The sequence below is a fragment of the Cherax quadricarinatus genome, chromosome 58 (genome assembly GCF_038502225.1).
Source record: "Cherax quadricarinatus isolate ZL_2023a chromosome 58, ASM3850222v1, whole genome shotgun sequence".
Lineage (NCBI taxonomy): Eukaryota > Metazoa > Arthropoda > Malacostraca > Decapoda > Parastacidae > Cherax > Cherax quadricarinatus.
The window spans coordinates 14,155,778-14,175,446 of NC_091349.1; the positions used below are offsets into that span (position 1 = coordinate 14,155,778).

The 19,669-nt window shown below is 43.4% G+C and overlaps 1 protein-coding gene across 1 annotated transcript in view; it reads right to left on the reverse strand.

Annotated features, from left to right (window-relative positions):
* The window catches only part of LOC128698102 (galanin receptor 2b-like), a 774,594-nt gene that overhangs the window by 55,177 nt on the left and 699,748 nt on the right, over positions 1-19,669 (reverse strand). Inside the window, exon 5 of the mRNA XM_053790210.2 lies at positions 15,338-15,461. Coding sequence (XP_053646185.1) covers positions 15,338-15,461 — 124 coding nt within the window. The remainder of the gene's footprint in view (positions 1-15,337; positions 15,462-19,669) is intronic.

Below are 19,669 nucleotides of genomic sequence, written 5' to 3' on the forward strand. Positions count from 1 at the left end.
CTTCCTCTGGTCATGGCTGCCTTCCTCTGGTCATGGCTGCCTTCCTCTGGTCATGGCTGCCTTCCTCTGGTCATGGCTGCCTTCCTCTGGTCATGGCTGCCTTCCTCTAGTCATGGCTGCCTTCCTCTGGTCATGGCTGCCTTCCTCTGGTCATGGCTGCCTTCCTCTGGTCATGGCTGCCTTCCTCTGGTCATGGCTGCCTTCCTCTGGTCATGGCTGCCTACCTCCAGTCATGGCTGCCTTCCTCTGGTCATGGCTGCCTTCCTCTGGTCATGGCTGCCTTCCTCTGGTCATGGCTGCCTTCCTCTGGTCATGGCTGCCTTCCTCTGGTCATGGCTGCCTTCCTCTGGTCATGGCTGCCTTCCTCTGGTCATGGCTGCCTTCCTCTGGTCATGGCTGCCTTCCTCTGGTCATGGCTGCCTTCCTCTGGTCATGGCTGCCTTCCTCTGGTCATGGCTGCCTTCCTCTGGTCATGGCTGCCTTCCTCCAGTCATGGCTGCCTTCCTCTGGTCATGGCTGCCTTCCTCTGGTCATGGCTGCCTTCCTCTGGTCATGGCTGCCTTCCTCTGGTCATGGCTGCCTTCCTCCAGTCATGGCTGCCTTCCTCTGGTCATGGCTGCCTTCCTCCAGTCATGGCTGCCTTCCTCTGGTCATGGCTGCCTTCCTCTGGTCATGGCTGCCTTCCCCTTTAACTCGTTTCTGTTACAAACTGTTGTCTTTATTTATTTGGCGATTTACTAAAGCTTCTTTTAATTTAATTATGGCTATATTGGAAAAATGCTGTCCAATGAGAGAGAGAGAGAGAGAGAGAGAGAGAGAGAGAGAGAGAGAGAGAGAGAGTCTTTGTATTAAAGTTAAATTATGCATTAATGAAATGCTAAAGAAAAAATAGGCGAGTCTTATTATGGGTGTTTGTTGTTGTTGTTGTTGTTGCTGCTGCTGTTATTGTCGTCATTGTTGCTGATGTTGCTACCGCTGTTGTTCTTGTCGTTATTGTCACTGTTGCTGATATTGCTACTGTTGTTGTCGTTGTTGCTGATGTTGATGTTGCTACTGATGTTGTCGTTGTTGCTGATGTTGATGTTGCTACTGATGTTGTCGTTGTTGCTGATGTTGATGTTGCTACTGATGTCGTTGTTGCTGATGTTGATGTTGCTACTGATGTTGTCGTTGTTGCTGATGTTGATGTTGCTACTGATGTTGTCGTTGTTGCTGATGTTGATGTTGCTACTGATGTCGTTGTTGCTGATGTTGATGTTGCTACTGATGTTGTCGTTGTTGCTGATGTTGATGTTGCTACTGATGTTGTCGTTGTTGCTGATGTTGATGTTGCTACTGATGTTGTCGTTGTTGCTGATGTTGATGTTGCTACTGATGTTGTCGTTGTTGCTGATGTTGATGTTGCTACTGATGTTGTCGTTGTTGCTGATGTTGATGTTGCTACTGATGTTGTCGTTGTTGCTGATGTTGATGTTGCTACTGATGTTGTCGTTGTTGCTGATGTTGATGTTGCTACTGATGTTGTCGTTGTTGCTGATGTTGATGTTGCTACTGATGTTGTCGTTGTTGCTGATGTTGATGTTGCTACTGATGTTGTCGTTGTTGCTGATGTTGCTACTGTTATTATTGCTGCTGTTGTTGCTATTGTCATAGTTGATACTGTTGTTTCTGCCACTGTTGCCGTTATTGTCATTGCTGCTGCTGCTGTTGTTGTTGTCGTTGTTGTTGTTGTTGTTGTACGTATGATACAGAAATGTCAACAAACAAATCACTGGCATAAACAATACAGCGCCATGTTTCTTGTTTTGTTTGTTTAATATCTGTAATAAGTCACAGTTTAGTAGCGATCTGTTTTTATAACAAAAACACTTAACCCGTTTGTTTACTTAGCACTTTAAGCCCTAAAACTGTGTACTTATTTAACACTTTAAGCACCAGAACTGTGTACTTATTCAACACTTTAAGCACCAGAACTGTGTACTTATTCAACACTTTAAGCACCAGAACTGTGTACTTATTCAGCACTTTATGCACCAGAACTGTGTACTTATTCAGCACTTTAAGCATCAGAACTGTGTACTTATTCAGCACTTTAAGCACACACTGATTCATAAGTTATCAATTTTCCACTATCATTCTCAGCTTGCTACTGTCATCAACCATCATTCCCATATTACTTAAATCATGACAAGGAAAGACTAAATCAATTTTTCAATTTCCACAATATTTGTGCCAAGTGAGACATCATGCAAATTGTTCCGAGGAAGAGATCAAAGATTGGCAGGAAAGATCTGAGAGTGGCAGGGAAGATCTGAGACTGCCAGGGAAGAAATTCGAGTCGCAGGGAAGGTTTGTTACTAGTTGCAAATGAGTGTTACGAAGGGTGATATCAGGTCAGGACAGTGTAACAGTGCTGTTACGAAGCGTGGACATCAGGATAGGACAGAGTTACAACTAAAATTACCTAAGAATCTGTGGTACAACAATAACTGTTTATAAAACACTGAAGGATCATTCAAATAGAGGCTTGTAATGATTTGAAGCCAGTGAGAATAATAATAGGAAAAGTCCCAGACGACCTACAAGACTGATACACTACATGGGTAGGCTACTGAACAACGTGGCATTAATCAGGGGTTGAAAGAAGACCGGGGACGGAATGCAGTATGGGTGGAAAATATTTTGATTTTCTGCAAGGAGAATACTCTCGGAGATAAAATGACGCCATGTACACCGTCAGAGATACATATTAATATTATATCCCAGCATATGCGAGACCAGCATATCAAAGCTTCTGCCTTTCGGAAACCTCAATGAAGAATCCTGAACGACTCTTGACACAATACCTGGTAGACCCGTTCTAGAGTACACAGCGCCAACGAGGTCACAAGATCCAAGAAATCTAGAGGTCTCTAAATATATAGTTGAGGATGAACTACGAGGAGTCTTGCATAAAACCATTTTCCTATGGTACACACGAACCAGATATCAAATATAAGGACTCTAGTCAGGAAGGTAAATATGAGAACATTTAAAACGCTGTCCACTACGAACATGCACACACAACAAATTGTCAAGCACACGGGAGCAGCGTGAGGACCTAACATAGTCGACCACAACAACACTTTACGAAAAACTTAGATATGATAAATTAGACACACGTGCAACATCTGGGTATAAAGGAAAAAAAGGCACAATACCGTGACTGGAACAATACATAAATAACCCTCACATAGGAGACAGAGGAGCCTACGACGACGTGTGGGTCCAACTTGGACCATTTACAATGTCGTCGTAAGCTCCTCTCTTACATGTGCGGGATATCTGTGTATTGTAACATTTGGCTTGATCAATAGAATACAGAAGACTGGAGAACTAGATGAGGGAATCAGTCCCTCAGCCTAGAAGCACGTGTTAACTACCGCAGTCTTGAGGTTAACAGCAGGACCTCAAAGATATGAACTATTACCTGGAGTTTACCTGGAGAGAGTTCCGGGGGTCAACGCCCCCGTGGCCCGGTCTGTGACCAGGCCTCCTGGTGGATCAGAGCCTGATCAACCAGGCTGTTGCTGCTGGCTGCACGCAAACCAACGTACGAGCCACAGCCCGGCTGATCAGGAACCGACTTTAGGTGCTTGTCCAGTGCCAGCTTGAAGACTGCCAGGGGTCTGTTGGTAATCCCCCTTATGTATGCTGGGAGGCAGTTGAACAGTCTCGGGCCCCTGACACTTATTGTATGGTCTCTTAACGTGCTAGTGACACCCCTGCTTTTCATTGGGGGGATGTTGCATCGTCTGCCAAGTCTTTTGCTTTCGTAGTGAGTGATTTTCGTGTGCAAGTTCGGTACTAGTCCCTCTAGGATTTTCCAGGTGTATATGGGCTTGGCCTCCCTAGTTTTGAAGGTTCTCATTATCCATCCTGTCATTTTTCTAGCAGATGCGATTGATACAATGTTATGGTCTTGAAGGTGAGATCCTCCGACATGATCACTCCCAGGTCTTTGACGTTGGTGTTTCGCTCTATTTTGTGGCCAGAATTTGTTTTGTACTCTGATGAAGATTTAATTTCCTCGTGTTTACCATATCTGAGTAATTGAAATTTCTCATCGTTGATCTTCATATTGTTTTCTGCAGCCCACTGAAAGATTTGGTTGATGTCCGCCTGGACATCATATATATATATATATATATATATATATATATATATATATATATATATATATATATATATATATATATATATATGAACTTGACCTCACCAGAGAAGAGTTTCAGAAGAAAGATGATCAAAATACAGGGCAACACGAACGAGAGGACACAGAGGAAAGCTACATGACCAAATGAACTAAATGTATGCTAAACAGAGCTCTACACTATACAGGGAGAGAAAACAGAGCTCTATAGAGTAAGAAGAGATAAAACAGAGCTCTACAGTGTAAGAAGAGAGAAACAAGAGCTCTACAATGTGAGAAGAGAGAGAGAGTTCTACAGAAAGAGGCAACGAAGGTAGATTTAATACATGGATTCAAGAGCAGGAACAACTGATTATAAAACGTATTACAAATCAAATATTCCAGTTGATGGAAGGTTGAGAGGCGGAATGGAGAGCCGTAGCTCAACCCAGAATACACAAACAGCCGAGTTCACAATCGGTCTTCAGAGGAGAAAAAATTGCAATGAATCAATGGGTTTCAGAAGCTCAAACCTGGCTTAATTAACCTGAACCATTAGTTTCTATTTCAAAGGTTAGGTGTGAGTTAGGTAATCAGTCAGGGATAATGAGGTGGTGGGAGGCTGTATTGCCTCGCCACTCCAGAGTTCAACTGTTTGAACTTCCTGTAATTAACATCCTGGGTAAAATTAAAATGAATTTTCCCCAGAATCCTGACCACTTTTACCAGAAAATGGTTGAAATGATTTCCTAATGTTTGCTTCTAGACGGTTTTACCTATAATGATATTATATTGATAATAAGGTTAATGGTATTTGATTGAGAAGACGTCTTGTCCTCCCGAGACTTTAAGCTTTTTTCAAAGACTGACTGGCTTTAAGTAATAAAATAGGTGTTAAGTAAAGGAATACAAGTGCAACTAATGTGACATTTTATTGTGGCAATGTTTCACTCTCCAGGAGTTTTGTCAAGATGTTGCAAAGCTTGACAAAGCTCCTGGAGAGCGAAACGTTGCCACAATAAAATGCCACATTAGTTGCATCTGTGTCCTCTTACCTACGAAAAAATATTCGGGCAACCTCTTAAGGGTATCTAAAAATAAATGAACTCGATTGGTAGCGCACTCAGCTCACACACTGAGGTCCGTGGTTTGATCCCTGATACGGGTGGAAACAGAACGTGTTTCCTTAAGACACCTGCTGTCCATGTTCACCTATCAGTAAAATAGGTACCTGGGTGTTAGTCGACTGATATGGCTCGCATCCTGGGGCCAAAACTGACCTAATTTTCCCGAAATACTCTGCATAAGAAGGAGCTTCCTATATAGTAGTAAGTCACTGATGCCATCTAGGCCTGTATACCTTATACATGTACTTGTAGAAATAAAGATTATTATTATTATTATTTCGATGGCTGTATGACCCTAGAAAACTCTGTCTTGAACCCCAGAACCTTAACGAACGCATGATGCGCTCTAACTGAGCCTTCAGATTTTCAAGTGGCAGAGCAGCAGTAGCTGAAGACCCAGAAGAGACCCAAGAGCTAGAGCTCGACCCGCCCAAGAGTTATATATCCATGATACACAATACCGACAAGCTGAAGAACTGGACACAGGTGCAGCATATGGATATATACAAGCAGACACCCAGATGTTGTACACGTGTCCAATTCTTCCTCTCATAGAGGTTCAGGAACCATAAATCAACATATTAAAGAAGTACTGGAGTTGTAGCGAGCACATTCCAGTAGTCCAGCACCCGCGACTTAACACCTCCATTCTCTGTTTACAGCACGGAGGCCAATGTTTATAGCACGGAGACAATGCTTATAGCAAGGAGACCAATGTTTATAGCACGGAGACCAGTGTTTATAGCACGGAGATCAATGTTTATAGCACGTAGACCAGTGTTTAAAACAGCAGCAACCAGGAATGTCTTACACAGCAGCAACCAGGAATGTCCTACACATTAGCAACCAGGAATGTCTTACACAGCAGCAACCAGAGTGCAGAGACCAAGTACAAACATGCACGAAAAATGCAATTGTCTAGGTAATGACAAGGAAATAAGATGAAGGTGTCCGGACAGCCAGCCAGCCAGTCAGCCTACCAGTCAGGCTACCAGCCAGCCATTCATCCATCCAGCCAGCCAAACACCTCTCTGACATGTTTGACCTGGTAGACGAGTTTGACCTGGCAGACGAGTTTGACCTGGCAGACGAGTTTGGCAGCAGATATAATGAAAGTCTGAAGGCTCTGAAGATGTCCATGCTGGCTGACAGGAGGTGAAAGACATGCTGACAGTATAAAAGACATGTTAAAACCATAAAAGACACGTTAACAGAATAAAAGACATGTTAAAAACTTAAAAGATATATTTCCAGCATAAAAGACGTGTTAACATAAAAATACGTGTTAACAACATATAAAGACGTGTTAACATAAAAATACGTGTTAACAACATATAAAGACGTGTTAACATAAAAATACGTGTTAACAACATATAAAGACGTGTTAACATAAAAATACGTGTTAACAACATATAAAGACGTGTTAACATAAAAATACGTGTTAACAACATATAAAGACGTGTTAACATAAAAAGACGTGTTAACAACATATAAAGACGTGTTAACAACATAAAAAGACGTGTTAACATAAAAAGACGTGTTAACAGCATAAAAGACATGTTAACAGCATAAAAGACACATTAACATAAAAAGACATGTTAACATAAAAAGACGTGTTAACAACATATAAAGACGTGTTAACAACATAAAAAGACGTGTTAACATAAAAAGACGTGTTAACAGCATAAAAGACATGTTAACAGCATAAAAGACATGTTAACAGCATAAAAGACACATTAACATAAAAAGACATGTTAACATAAAAAGACATGTTAACATAAAAAGACATGTTAACATAAAAAGACATGTTAACATAAAAAGACATGCTAGCAGCATAAAATACATGTTAACTTAAAATTCGTCAAGAAACTCAAGACTGAGTTTCTTGACGAGGAATGTACATACATTCACCAAACCTTCACTGATTTACATTTTCCTTCCTTTTTCATCAAAGACTGCAAGAAAAGAACTCTTCAAAACATTAGTTCTCCACGCACCAACACCACTCCTAACAAAGTCATAATTCTTCCCAACAGCCAGGTTGCTTTGAACGTTTCTATAGTACTTGCACAAGCTAACACTAGAGTCGCCGTCGCTTCCAGCACATCAAGTAAGGACCTAACCAGGACAAAATCCAAGCACCATGAACCAGTCACCGCAGGGGTTTACACTATACCCTTTGCAGGCTGCGACAGGGTTTATATTGGTGAAACAGCAAGAAACCTCGTAACCCGCCTCAATGAACATATTTATGCATGTAGGAACGATAACTTGAACAACGCCTGCGTACATCAAAATTCCACCAATTATCTCTTGAAATTCAGGGAAGCCCAATTAGTGATCAAAGAAACTAATTTCCGCAGACGAAAGTGCCTTGAATCAGCAATAATCGCTGTTTTTAATACAGCTAAACAAAACCAAGGCAGCTTCACCATCTCTGAAGTCTTAGCAAGAATCCTCCTGAAAACAGTAAACTTTGCCATCACATAGTCTCTCCTGCTAATGCTACACAAGCACATTACAGAGGATGAAAATTGAAACAGGCCTTCTCTAATCCAGCCTCCAATAGAAATACATGTATGTGTGTGTGTGTAACCTATTTTTATGTTACCCAAGTAATAGCTTTTATATCCTTTTACTCATGTGAAAGTTAACTGTTCTACCATATTGTATTACTTCTACAACTTATCTCACTACTACTACTACTACTACTACCACCACTAGTATTGCACCTCACTCTAAGCCTATATATACCCTCTGTGTCCATGTACCGTTTGTAACGGCTTGACCAAGCTCCTTGAGAGCGAAACGTTGCCACAATAAAATGTCACATTAGTTGCACTTGTGTTTTTTTACTTTACATATTATCGGTAATTCTACCAACATATATAAAAGGACATGTTAACATAAAAAGGCATGAAAGAGGGCTTCTTTGTACCTGCAGCAGGGATAAGAAGCAGCAGATGTACACTGAGGGGAAAAAGTGGAGTAGAAGACAGTGGTTGATCTGTGGAATAATTTGAAGGAGGCAGTAAGTGCTACAACTGAGGAAGGCAGCAAGTGCTACAGTTGAAGGAGGCAGCAAGTACCACAGTTGAAAGAGGCAGCAAGTGCTACAATTGAATGAGGCAGTAAATGCTACAATTGAAGGAGGCAGTGTTACAATTGAAGGAGGAAGTAAATGCTACAATTGAAGGAGGCAGTGTTACAATTGAAGGAGGCAGTGTTACAATTGAAGGAGGCAGTAAATGCAACAATTGAAGGAGGCAGTGTTACAATTGAAGGAGGCAGTAAATGCAACAATTGAAGGAGGCAGTGTTACAATTGAAGGAGGCAGTAAATGCAACAATTGAAGGAGGCAGCAATAAGTGTTACAACAGAAGAAGACAGTAAGCGCTATAACTGAAGGAGGGGAAGTAACTGCTACAACCGTGAGATGTTTTCTTTTACTATTCCATAACTAAGAAGTTAGTGAAGACGTGAATACGACGAACAATACTCTGCTCCTGTAGCTATGATAGGTAATTATGCACACACACACACACACACACACACACACACACACACACACACACACACACACACTTACACTTCAGGTAAGTGTAGCTACGAGTCTTGTCAACTATCCTCAGGAACTTCAGCATGGTCAAAGCTACACAGACTCTGACAATCTCCTGAAACTTTAAGAGTTTGCTTCCTTCAGTCCCTTGACTTCCTTGCCCCTCCCCTCAACCCCTCCCCACCACAAACCATCCCTCCATAACCCACCTCTCCACCCACTACAACCGACCCACTTCCTCTCCATCCATTGCACTGCAATTTACGAGATTGGAAGCAAGTGAGGAAGCTGAGGTGGTAATGAACCAACCTCGACTTCTTCCACTGGATGAGATGGGTACTTCCTTTACTTTTACCCCATTCCTTCCCCATAACACAAACGATGCACCAAGAGGTATTTGACCCCATCACCTCCTCGTACTTTTAAGTCTTGAGACAGAGGTAAGACAGTGAGATGGTAGTCTCTTATACTCACACTACTGTCATCATAACACTGGTGTACAATACTGACAAGCTGATGAATAACACACATCTGCAACACGATGAATAACACACATCTGCAACACAATGAATGATACATCTATAATACTCGTTGAATAAGACACTCTGCAACACTTGATGAGTAAGACACGTTTGCAACGCTCCTTGAATAAGACATGTCTGCAGCACTTTGTAAGATAAATATGCAACAGTGATAAGAAACATCTGCAACACGATGAATAAGACGCATCTACAACACTCGTTGAATAAGACGCATCTACAACACTCGTTGAATAAGACACTCTGCAACACTTGATGAGTAAGACACGTTTGCAACACTCCTTGAATAAGACATGTCTGCAGCACTTTGTGAATAAGATAAATATGCAACAGTGATAAGAAACATCTGCAACACTTGATGAATAAGACGCATCTACAACACTCGTTGAATAAGACACGTCTGCAATACTAGTTGAATAAGACACGTCTGCAACACTAGTTGAATAAGACGCGTCTGCAACACTAGTTGAATAAGACGCGTCTGCAACAATCGTTGAATAAGACGCGTCTGCAACAATCGTTGAATAAGACGCGTCTGCAACAATCGTTGAATAAGACGCGTCTGCAACAATCGTTGAATAAGACGCGTCTGCAACAATCGTTGAATAAGACGCGTCTGCAACAATCGTTGAATAAGACGCGTCTGCAACAATCGTTGAATAAGACGCGTCTGCAACAATCGTTGAATAAGACGCGTCTGCAACAATCGTTGAATAAGACGCGTCTGCAACAATCGTTGAATAAGACGCGTCTGCAACAATCGTTGAATAAGACGCATCTACAACACTCGTTGAATAAGACGCGTCTGCAACACTAGTTGAATAAGACGCGTCTGCAACACTAGTTGAATAAGACGCTTCTGCAACACTAGTTGACTAAGACGCGTCTGCAACACTAGTTGAATAAGACGCGTCTGCAACACTCGTTGAATAAGACGCGTCTGCAACACTCGTTGAAGACGCGTCTGCAACAATCGTTGAATAAGACGCGTCTGCAACAATCGTTGACTAAGACGCGTCTGCAACACTCGTTGAATAAGACGCGCCTGAAACAATCGTTGAATAAGACGCGTCTGCAACAATCGTTGAATAAGACGCGTCTGCAACACTCGTTGAATAAGACGCGTCTGCAACACTCGTTGAATAAGACGCGTCTGCAACACTCGTTGACTAAGACGCGTCTGCAACAATCGTTGAATAAGACGCGTCTGCAACAATCGTTGAATAAGACGCGTCTGCAACACTCGTTGAATAAGACGCGTCTGCAACACTAGTTGAATAAGACGCGTCTGCAACACTAGTTGAATAAGACGCGTCTGCAACACTAGTTGAATAAGACGCGTCTGCAACAATCGTTGAATAAGACGCGTCTGCAACAATCGTTGAATAAGACGCGTCTGCAACAATCGTTGAATAAGACGCGTCTGCAACAATCGTTGAATAAGACGCGTCTGCAACAATCGTTGAATAAGACGCGTCTGCAACACTAGTTGAATAAGACGCGTCTGCAACACTTTTTGAATAAGACGCGTCTGCAACACTCGTTGAATAAGACGCGTCTGCAACACTCGTTGAATAAGACGCGTCTGCAACACTCGTTGAATAAGACGCGTCTGCAACACTAGTTGAATAAGACGCGTCTGCAACACTAGTTGAATAAGACGCGTCTGCAACACTCGTTGAATAAGACGAGTCTGCAACAATCGTTGAATAAGACGCGTCTGCAACAATCGTTGAATAAGACGCGTCTGCAACAATCGTTGAATAAGACACGTCCGCAACACTTCACTGCTGATACTTCTCACCTTCATTTGTATTCAACTGAAGAAGTTTGTTGTACAGTTGAAACTTCACGGCAGTAAAGACAAGTCAAGTCTTACGAATGTGTGTCATCCCTCACACTGTTGGTAAGCCACCGGCACCACCAGAAACACCAGCAGCAGCACCTCCAGCGCTCCCGGAAGCACCACCAGCACCATCAGAAGCACCGGCATCATCTCCAGCAATAGCAGAAACATCACCAGAACTACCAGAAGCACCAGCAGCATCTCCAGCATTGCCAGAAGCATCACCAGAACTACCAGCAGCACCTCCAGCACTCCCAGAAGCACCACAAGCACTACCAGCAGCACCACCAGCAGCTCTCTCAGCAGCACCTCCAGCTCTCCCAGCAGCCCCTCCATCTCTCCCAGCAGCACTACCAGCAGCACCTCCAGCTCTCCCAGCAGCATCTCCAACTCTACCAGCAGCACCACCAGCAACACCTCCAGCTCTCCCAGTAGCACCTTCAGCTCTACCAGCAGCTCACCGTGTTCCAACAAGGTTTATGGAGCTCACTGCAGGCGAGAATAATGTATAGGTTTATCCCTGAGAATGAGAGGAGGCAATCAAGGGAATGAAGCAGAAGAGAGAATGAGAGGAAGCAAGAGAAAAGGGAATGAAGAAGAAGAGAGAATGAGAGGAAGCAAGAGGAATGGAGGGAGTGGTGCGGAAGCCTCAGTAAGAGGATTCATCACCAGCTTTTAAAAGAAGCCTCTCCATTATAAGATTACCTTGAAATGTTAATGATCTAGGTGAGTTATGACCATAAAGCTGATATTACGGTGCAATTATTGACCTATCCCAGTGTATGGTGACCCAGTATGACCCAGCATGACCTAGTGTGATCCAGCATAACCTAGTGTGTCCCAGCATGACCTAGTGTGACCCAGCATGACCTAGTGTGACCCAGCATGACCTAGTGTGACCCAGCATGACCTAGTGTGACCCAGCATGACCTAGTGTGACCCAGCATGACCTAGTATGATCCAGCATGACCCAGTATGATCCAGCATGACCTAGTGTGACCCAGCATGACCTAGTGTGACCCAGCATGACCTAGTATGATCCAGCATGACCCAGTATGATCCAGCATGACCTAGTGTGACCCAGCATGACCTAGTGTGACCCAGCATGACCTAGTGTGATCCAGCATGACCTAGTGTGATCCAGCATGACCTAGTGTGACCCAGCATGACCTAGTGTGACCCAGCATGGCCTAGTGTGATCCAGCATGACCTAGTGTGACCCAGCATGACCTAGTGTGACCCAGCATGACCTAGTATGATCCAGCATGACCCAGTATGATCCAGCATGACCTAGTGTGATCCAGCATGACCTAGTGTGATCCAGCATGACCTAGTGTGATCCAGCATGGCCTAGTGTGATCCAGCATGACCTAGTGTGACCCAGCATGACCTAGTATGATCCAGCATGACCCAGTATGACCCAGCATGACCTAGCATGATCCAGCATGGCCTAGTATGACCCAGCATCACCTAGTATGACCCAGCATGACCTAGTGTGACCCAGCATGACCTAGTGTGACCCAGCATGACCCAGCATGACCTAGTGTGATCCAGCATGACCTAGTGTGATCCAGCATGACCTAGTGTGACCCAGCATGACCTAGTGTGACCCAGCATGACCCAGTATGACCTAGTGTGATCCAGCATGACCTAGTGTGATTCAGCATGACCTAGTGTGACCCAGCATGACCCAGTATGACCCAGCATGACCTAGTGTGATCCAGCATGACCTAGTGTGACCCAGCATGACCTAGTGTGACCCAGCATGACCTAGTATGATCCAGCATGACCTAGTATGATCCAGCATGACCTAGTATGATCCTGCATGACCTAGTATGATCCAGCATGACCTAGTGTGACCCAGCATGACCCAGTATGACCCAGCATGACCTAGTATGATCCAGCATGACCTAGTGTGACCCAGCATGACCTAGTATGATCCAGCATGACCTAGTGTGATCCTGCATGACCTAGTATGATCCAGCATGACCTAGTATGACCCAGCATGACCTAGTATGACCCAGCATGACCTAGTGTGACCCAGCATGACCTAGTGTGACCCAGCATGACCTAGTGTGATCCAGCATGACCTAGTGTGACCCAGCATGACCTAGTGTGACCCAGCATGACCTAGTATGATCCAGCATGACCTAGTGTGATCCTGCATGACCTAGTATGATCCAGCATGACCTAGTGTGACCCAGCATGACCTAGTATGACCCAGCATGACCTAGTATGATCCAGCATGACCTAGTGTGACCCAGCATGACCTAGTATGATCCAGCATGACCTAGTGTGACCCAGCATGACCTAGTGTGACCCAGCATGACCTAGTATGATCCAGCATGACCTAGCATGATCCAGCATGGCCTAGTATGACCCAGCATCACCTAGTATGACCCAGCATGGCCTAGTATGATCCAGCATGACCTAGTGTGACCCAGCATGACCTAGTATGATCCAGCATGACCCAGTATGACCCAGCATGACCTAGCATGATCCAGCATGGCCTAGTATGACCCAGCATCACCTAGTATGACCCAGCATGGCCTAGTATGATCCAGCATGACCTAGTGTGACCCAGCATGACCTAGTATGATCCAGCATGACCCAGTATGACCCAGCATGACCTAGCATGATCCAGCATGGCCTAATATGACCCAGCATCACCTAGTATGACCCAGCATGGCCTAGTATGACCCAGCATGACCTAGTATGACCCAGCATGGCCTAGTATGACCCAGCATGGCCTAGTATGACCCAGCATGGCCTAGCATGACCCAGCATGACCTAGTATGACCCAGCATGACCTAGTATGACCCAGCATGACCTAGTATGACCCAGCATGACCTAGTATGACCCAGCATGGCCTAGTATGACCCAGCATGGTCTAGTATGACCCAGCATGGCCTAGTATGACCCAGCATGACCTAGTGTGATCCAGCATGACCTAGTATGATCCATCATGACCTAGTATGATCCAGCATGGTCTAGTATGACCCAGCATGACGTAGTATGACCCAGCATGACCTAGTATGACCCAGCATGACCTAGTATGACCCAGCATGGCCTAGTATGACCCAGCATGACCTAGTATGATCCAGCATGACCTAGTGTGATCCAACATGACCTAGTATAATCCAGCATGACCTAGTTTGGTCCAGCATGACGTAGTGTGATCCAGCATTACCTAGTGTGATCCAGCATGACCTAGTATGATCCAGCATGACCTAGTGTGATCCTGCATGACCTAGTATGATCCAGCATGACCTAGTGTGATCCTGCATGACCTAGTATGATCCAGCATGACCTAGTGTGATCCAGCATGACCTAGTATGATCCAGAATGACCTAGTATGACCCAGCATGACCTAGTATGATCCAGCATGGCCTAGTATGACCCAGCATGACCTAGTATGATCCAGCATGAGCTAGTATGATCCAGCATGACCTAGTATGATCCAGCATGACCTAGTGTGATCCAGCATGACCTAGTGTGATCCAGCATGACGTAGTATGATCCAGCATGACCTAGTGTGATCCAGCATGACCTAGTATGATCCAGCATGATCTAGTGTGATCCAGCATGACCTACTATGATCCAGTATGACCTAGTGTGATCTAGCATGACCCAGTATGATCCAGCATGGCCTAGTATGATCCAGTATGACCTAGTATGATCAAACATGGCCCAGTATGACCCAGTATGATCCAATATGACCCAGCAAGATCCAGTATGACCCAGCATGGCCTAGTATGATCCAGCATGACTCAGCATGGTCCAGAATGCTCCAGCGTGACCCAGTATGATCAAGCATGGCCCAGTATAACCCAGTATGATCCAGCATGACCCCAGTGTGGCCCAGTATGATCCAGCATGGCCCAATATGATCCAGTATGACCCAGCGAGATGCAGTATGACCTACTATGCCCCAGCATGATCCAGTATGACCTACCATGATCCATTATGATCTACCACGACCCAGTATGATCCATTATGACCTACTATGACCAAGCATGATCCAATATGACCCAGCATGATCCAGTATGACCCAGCATAACCTACCATAACCCAGCACGAGTCAAGTTGACCTACCATGACCTTGATGATGGGGCAGGCCAGCAGGAGGGAGGCCACCCACACGAAGAGGACGGAGCGCCGACAGTTACTCATTGTACACAACGAACGTGACCTCATCGGGAAGACGATGACGATGAACCTGTCGGGAGAGGTCAAAGGTCATCACCCGAACCTTCAAAATATAACACTGTGCTCACACTGAAAGATACATACACATATACAAGTATACATGAGAGCCTACAAAAATACATAAATACAAATTTGAGAAAAAGAAATCACTGAATAAAAATAAAAAGGAATGGAATAAAGAAATTAAGTTTGTTTACAGTGGAAAACATTGTACAGATGGGACGCTGTAACCATTCAGCCACGAGGGTTCTAACTGGACGGTTTTACATCATATTTGTGACATGGTTGTGCCAGCAGCCACCAACTGTGACGCAACTGTCTCATCCCACAGCCACACAGCTCTCATACCGCATCTTTTATCATAACCCTCAAAGCCATACAGTCTATAAACCTAAGTTAAATCGTAATGGACAACTGCCAAATCGTGTCTAATGTACCAAAGATTCTTTACAACGCCAAAACTTGCTTACAATGTCAAAGAAAAACTACTAAACTACAAAACTTAAGTTCTACATAACATGAACGAAATTAGTTGCGCCCCAAAGAGATTCTTCCACAGTAAGGTGATCCCTCCCTCCATGTTTACAACCACACTACTGAGATATATCCGTTCTGGTAGATAAAGGGACTCTTAAACACGAGACCACTGGTATCTAACACAACCTCCGATCCTAAAACCACGTATATGGCAGCATAAAAAGAAGTCCCAGAGATTATTTGATACATTGAGTGCCAGAATCTGGTTGAGATATCGTCACTTGGGGGCAGATGACCGCAGTCATCACGGGTGAATCTCCTAGCTCTGTCTATACCACATGTCAGCTCTGCGTAAGAGAGAAGGCACACGCCTGGTAGCATGATGTAGTGGAATGTTCATTTGTTAGTTACTTCAGGCCTGGTGGAATGTTATACTTGTAACTGTGTAAATAATTTATGTACTTTGTTGTGGTAGAGGATTGTCCCCATTATTCATCCCAGGTTTGTTCCCAATAATTAGGAGAACATTTATGCTAACTTTTACGTAGATGCATACTCACTCATAGTTTCTCACACACACACACACATAAATAAATATATATATATATATATATATATATATATATATATATATATATATATATATATATATATATCGTGCCGAATATGTAAAACTGGTCAATTAGCAAGAACTCGTTTAAAATTAAGTCCTTTCTGAAATTTTCTCTATGTTTAAAGATATATTTTTTCATTAATGTTAATGTAAAAAAAAATTAATTTTGCACCAAAAGAATCTTAGAAAACTTACCTAACCCTATTATAACAAGAGCAATTTATTTTAGCCTAACCCAACTAAATATATTTTAGATTTGTTTACAATAATTTAATACTAAATAAACACAATGAAATACATTTTTTTCGTTAGGTTCAGAATTATTTTGGCGAAATTATTGCATACACAAATTTTCGCTTGTCCTATATGGCAAGATTAGCGTTGCTATTTAAGCCAAGATCGCAAGTTCTGCCTATTCGGCACGACATATATATATATATATGGATGTGTGTATGTGTAGGTATGTGTGTTCTCTTCTTTCTACATAATTCGTGTTCTTCCTTTGTATGATGATGAATAAAACTTCATAAAACTTCATTTCTGGTGTAGAAGGGAGAGGCTATACTGAGTGATGGTAAGAGACCTCATCCACTTCACTGGATCAATCTGTTCCACCAGTTGAGGAGAAAGACTTAGCTCCCACTGACTCAGGCAGAGACGGTTGGTAGTGAGTCATCTACTGGTACACTGGTTACTGGTAACTGGTTACTACTACTGAGACTGGTGTATAAGGGAGAGGCTATACTGAGTGATGGTAATACTTAATACAGCCCTTAAGCAACATAAACTTTAGCTCTGCTGTAAGGAAACATTTGAAAGTCTTATAACTGATGAATATTTAGCAGAATATTTTATATTTTCATCGTCCTAGCTCAGGCTGGCACACTTTAAAACTGTAACCTACCATATATGATGGAATATGGCAGTGAAAGAGCTAGCTTTAGTTCCCACTATGTAACTCCCTTATCAAGTTAGGGGGCGGCATATTGTTATTTGATTTTACTAAACAAAAAACTTGCCTTCAGTAATTGCAACATAGTAAGTCATTTGTAAAACAAAAAAGGTCTTGGGAAGACAAAGAATAATGTTGACCTCAAGAAAGTTCTTCCTGCTGATTGCGATGAATGTTTTACGGGGAAAACAAATGTTTCAACGTTGATTGTATCAACAAAGATGTTCCGTACGCACTAGCCAGAATGATTCGCTGTCTGCACACTCAAGTATAGAACATGACAACATTAGCTCGGTTGGTAGTGCACTCAGCTCATACACTGAGTGTCCGTGGTTCGATCCCCAGTACGGGTGAAAACACTGGGCGTGCTTAATTGCGCCTGTTGCCCCTGTTCACCTAGCAGGAAGTAGGTACCTGGCTGTTAGCCGACTGATGTAGGTCGCATCCTAAGGACAAAATTAACCCATGTTATCCAAAAGGGGCTTTCCGTATACTATGTCACTGATGCCAACTATGGTCTGTTTAACTGTATCATGTACGTGTAGAAATAAAGATTATTATTATTAATAGTTTGAATAATGTGTTGACATGGCGGAACAACAGGAAGATAAAGGAATCACTTTCTATGGGAACAAACAGAACTCGACTCGTGCTATTATTCTTTCCAAAGTCACTAACAACGGAATCAGGTGTTACCAGCGTTGATCGCGATCCACCCGTAGATCGCCAAACAACTTCTCTTAGCTCGTATGATCACCAGTACACCCAAAATATGCTTATGGGTTAAAATATAACGAAGCTGAAGAGAGGTTGCAGAGGTGAGCAGAGGAATTTGGGAAGGTACGTAAAAGAAGGAAATTCAGAGAGTATAGAAAACAAGATGACGATTGTATCAAACATTACAGGCAATGAAAGACTGGCTACCAGACTGGAAGGATGGAATATGAAGGGAGTGAATGTGTTCAGATATGCGGGAGTGGACATGTCGCCGGGCAGGTTTCTGAAAGAAGAGATGAACCATAGAACGAGGATAAACGAAGCTGCGTTAAGGCGTGTAAGAAGCAAAGGCAATTTTCCTTACTAGTTTATGGACAGTTTTACGTCCTATTTCCATAACAGAACATTATGTAAGCTGTCACTGTAGTGAATCTTGCACAAAATTCCTGTAATTTTAATGCTATATCTTCCTATCTTCTCATATTACGTTGAGATATATTTTCCATTATATTTTTAGCTTATATATTAATTTTACTGCTCATTACGTAATTACTTTCAATTTTTTACCCTGCATTTATTTAATTTTACATTGTGCCTCAGATTTTATCACAGAAATTAGCAATGATTTTCTGTAGCAGCTCCAATATATGGTAATGAAGGGTGGCACTTAACTTGTTCTCAGATCTTTAAAATAGTTTACAGTAAACGAAAACAACAACTACTGTACAACTAGCTAGACACAAACACGGTGCTCAAACACGGGGTAAAAAACACGGTGCTGAAACAATCGGAGTAATTCTTGTTACAGAGGAAGCAACAGCACATTTGTACTTGTCGTGCATTAAGATTATTGAGGTCTGCTATATGTGTTTTTAAAAGTTGCAGACAGAATCAACGATATATTGACCTTGGCATTTCCTAGATTACATTTTGAAGTCGAAGATGGTAGTTAGTTTATTATGTATCCGTGTGATCACGTTGGTGTATGTTGGGTGAGGCAACAAGTTGCGAGGCTGGACTCACGCTTAGTGCATGGAGGATCCAGCCTCCATCACTCCTGGCATGGAGGATCCAGCCTCCATCACTCCTGGCATGGAGGATCCAGCCTCCATCACTCCTGGCATGGAGGATCCAGCCTCCATCACTCCTGGCATGGAGGATCCAGCCTCCATCACTCCTGGCATGGAGGATCCAGCCTCCATCACTCCTGGCATGGAGGATCCAGCCTCCATCACTCCTGGCATGGAGGATCCAGCCTCCATCACTCCTGGCATGGAGGATCCAGCCTCCATCACTCCTGGCATGGAGGATCCAGCCTCCATCACTCCTGGCATGGAGGATCCAGCCTCCATCACTCCTGGCATGGAGGATCCAGCCTCCATCACTCCTGGCATGGAGGATCCAGCCTCCATCACTCCTGGCATGGAGGATCCAGCCTCCATCACTCCTGGCATGGAGG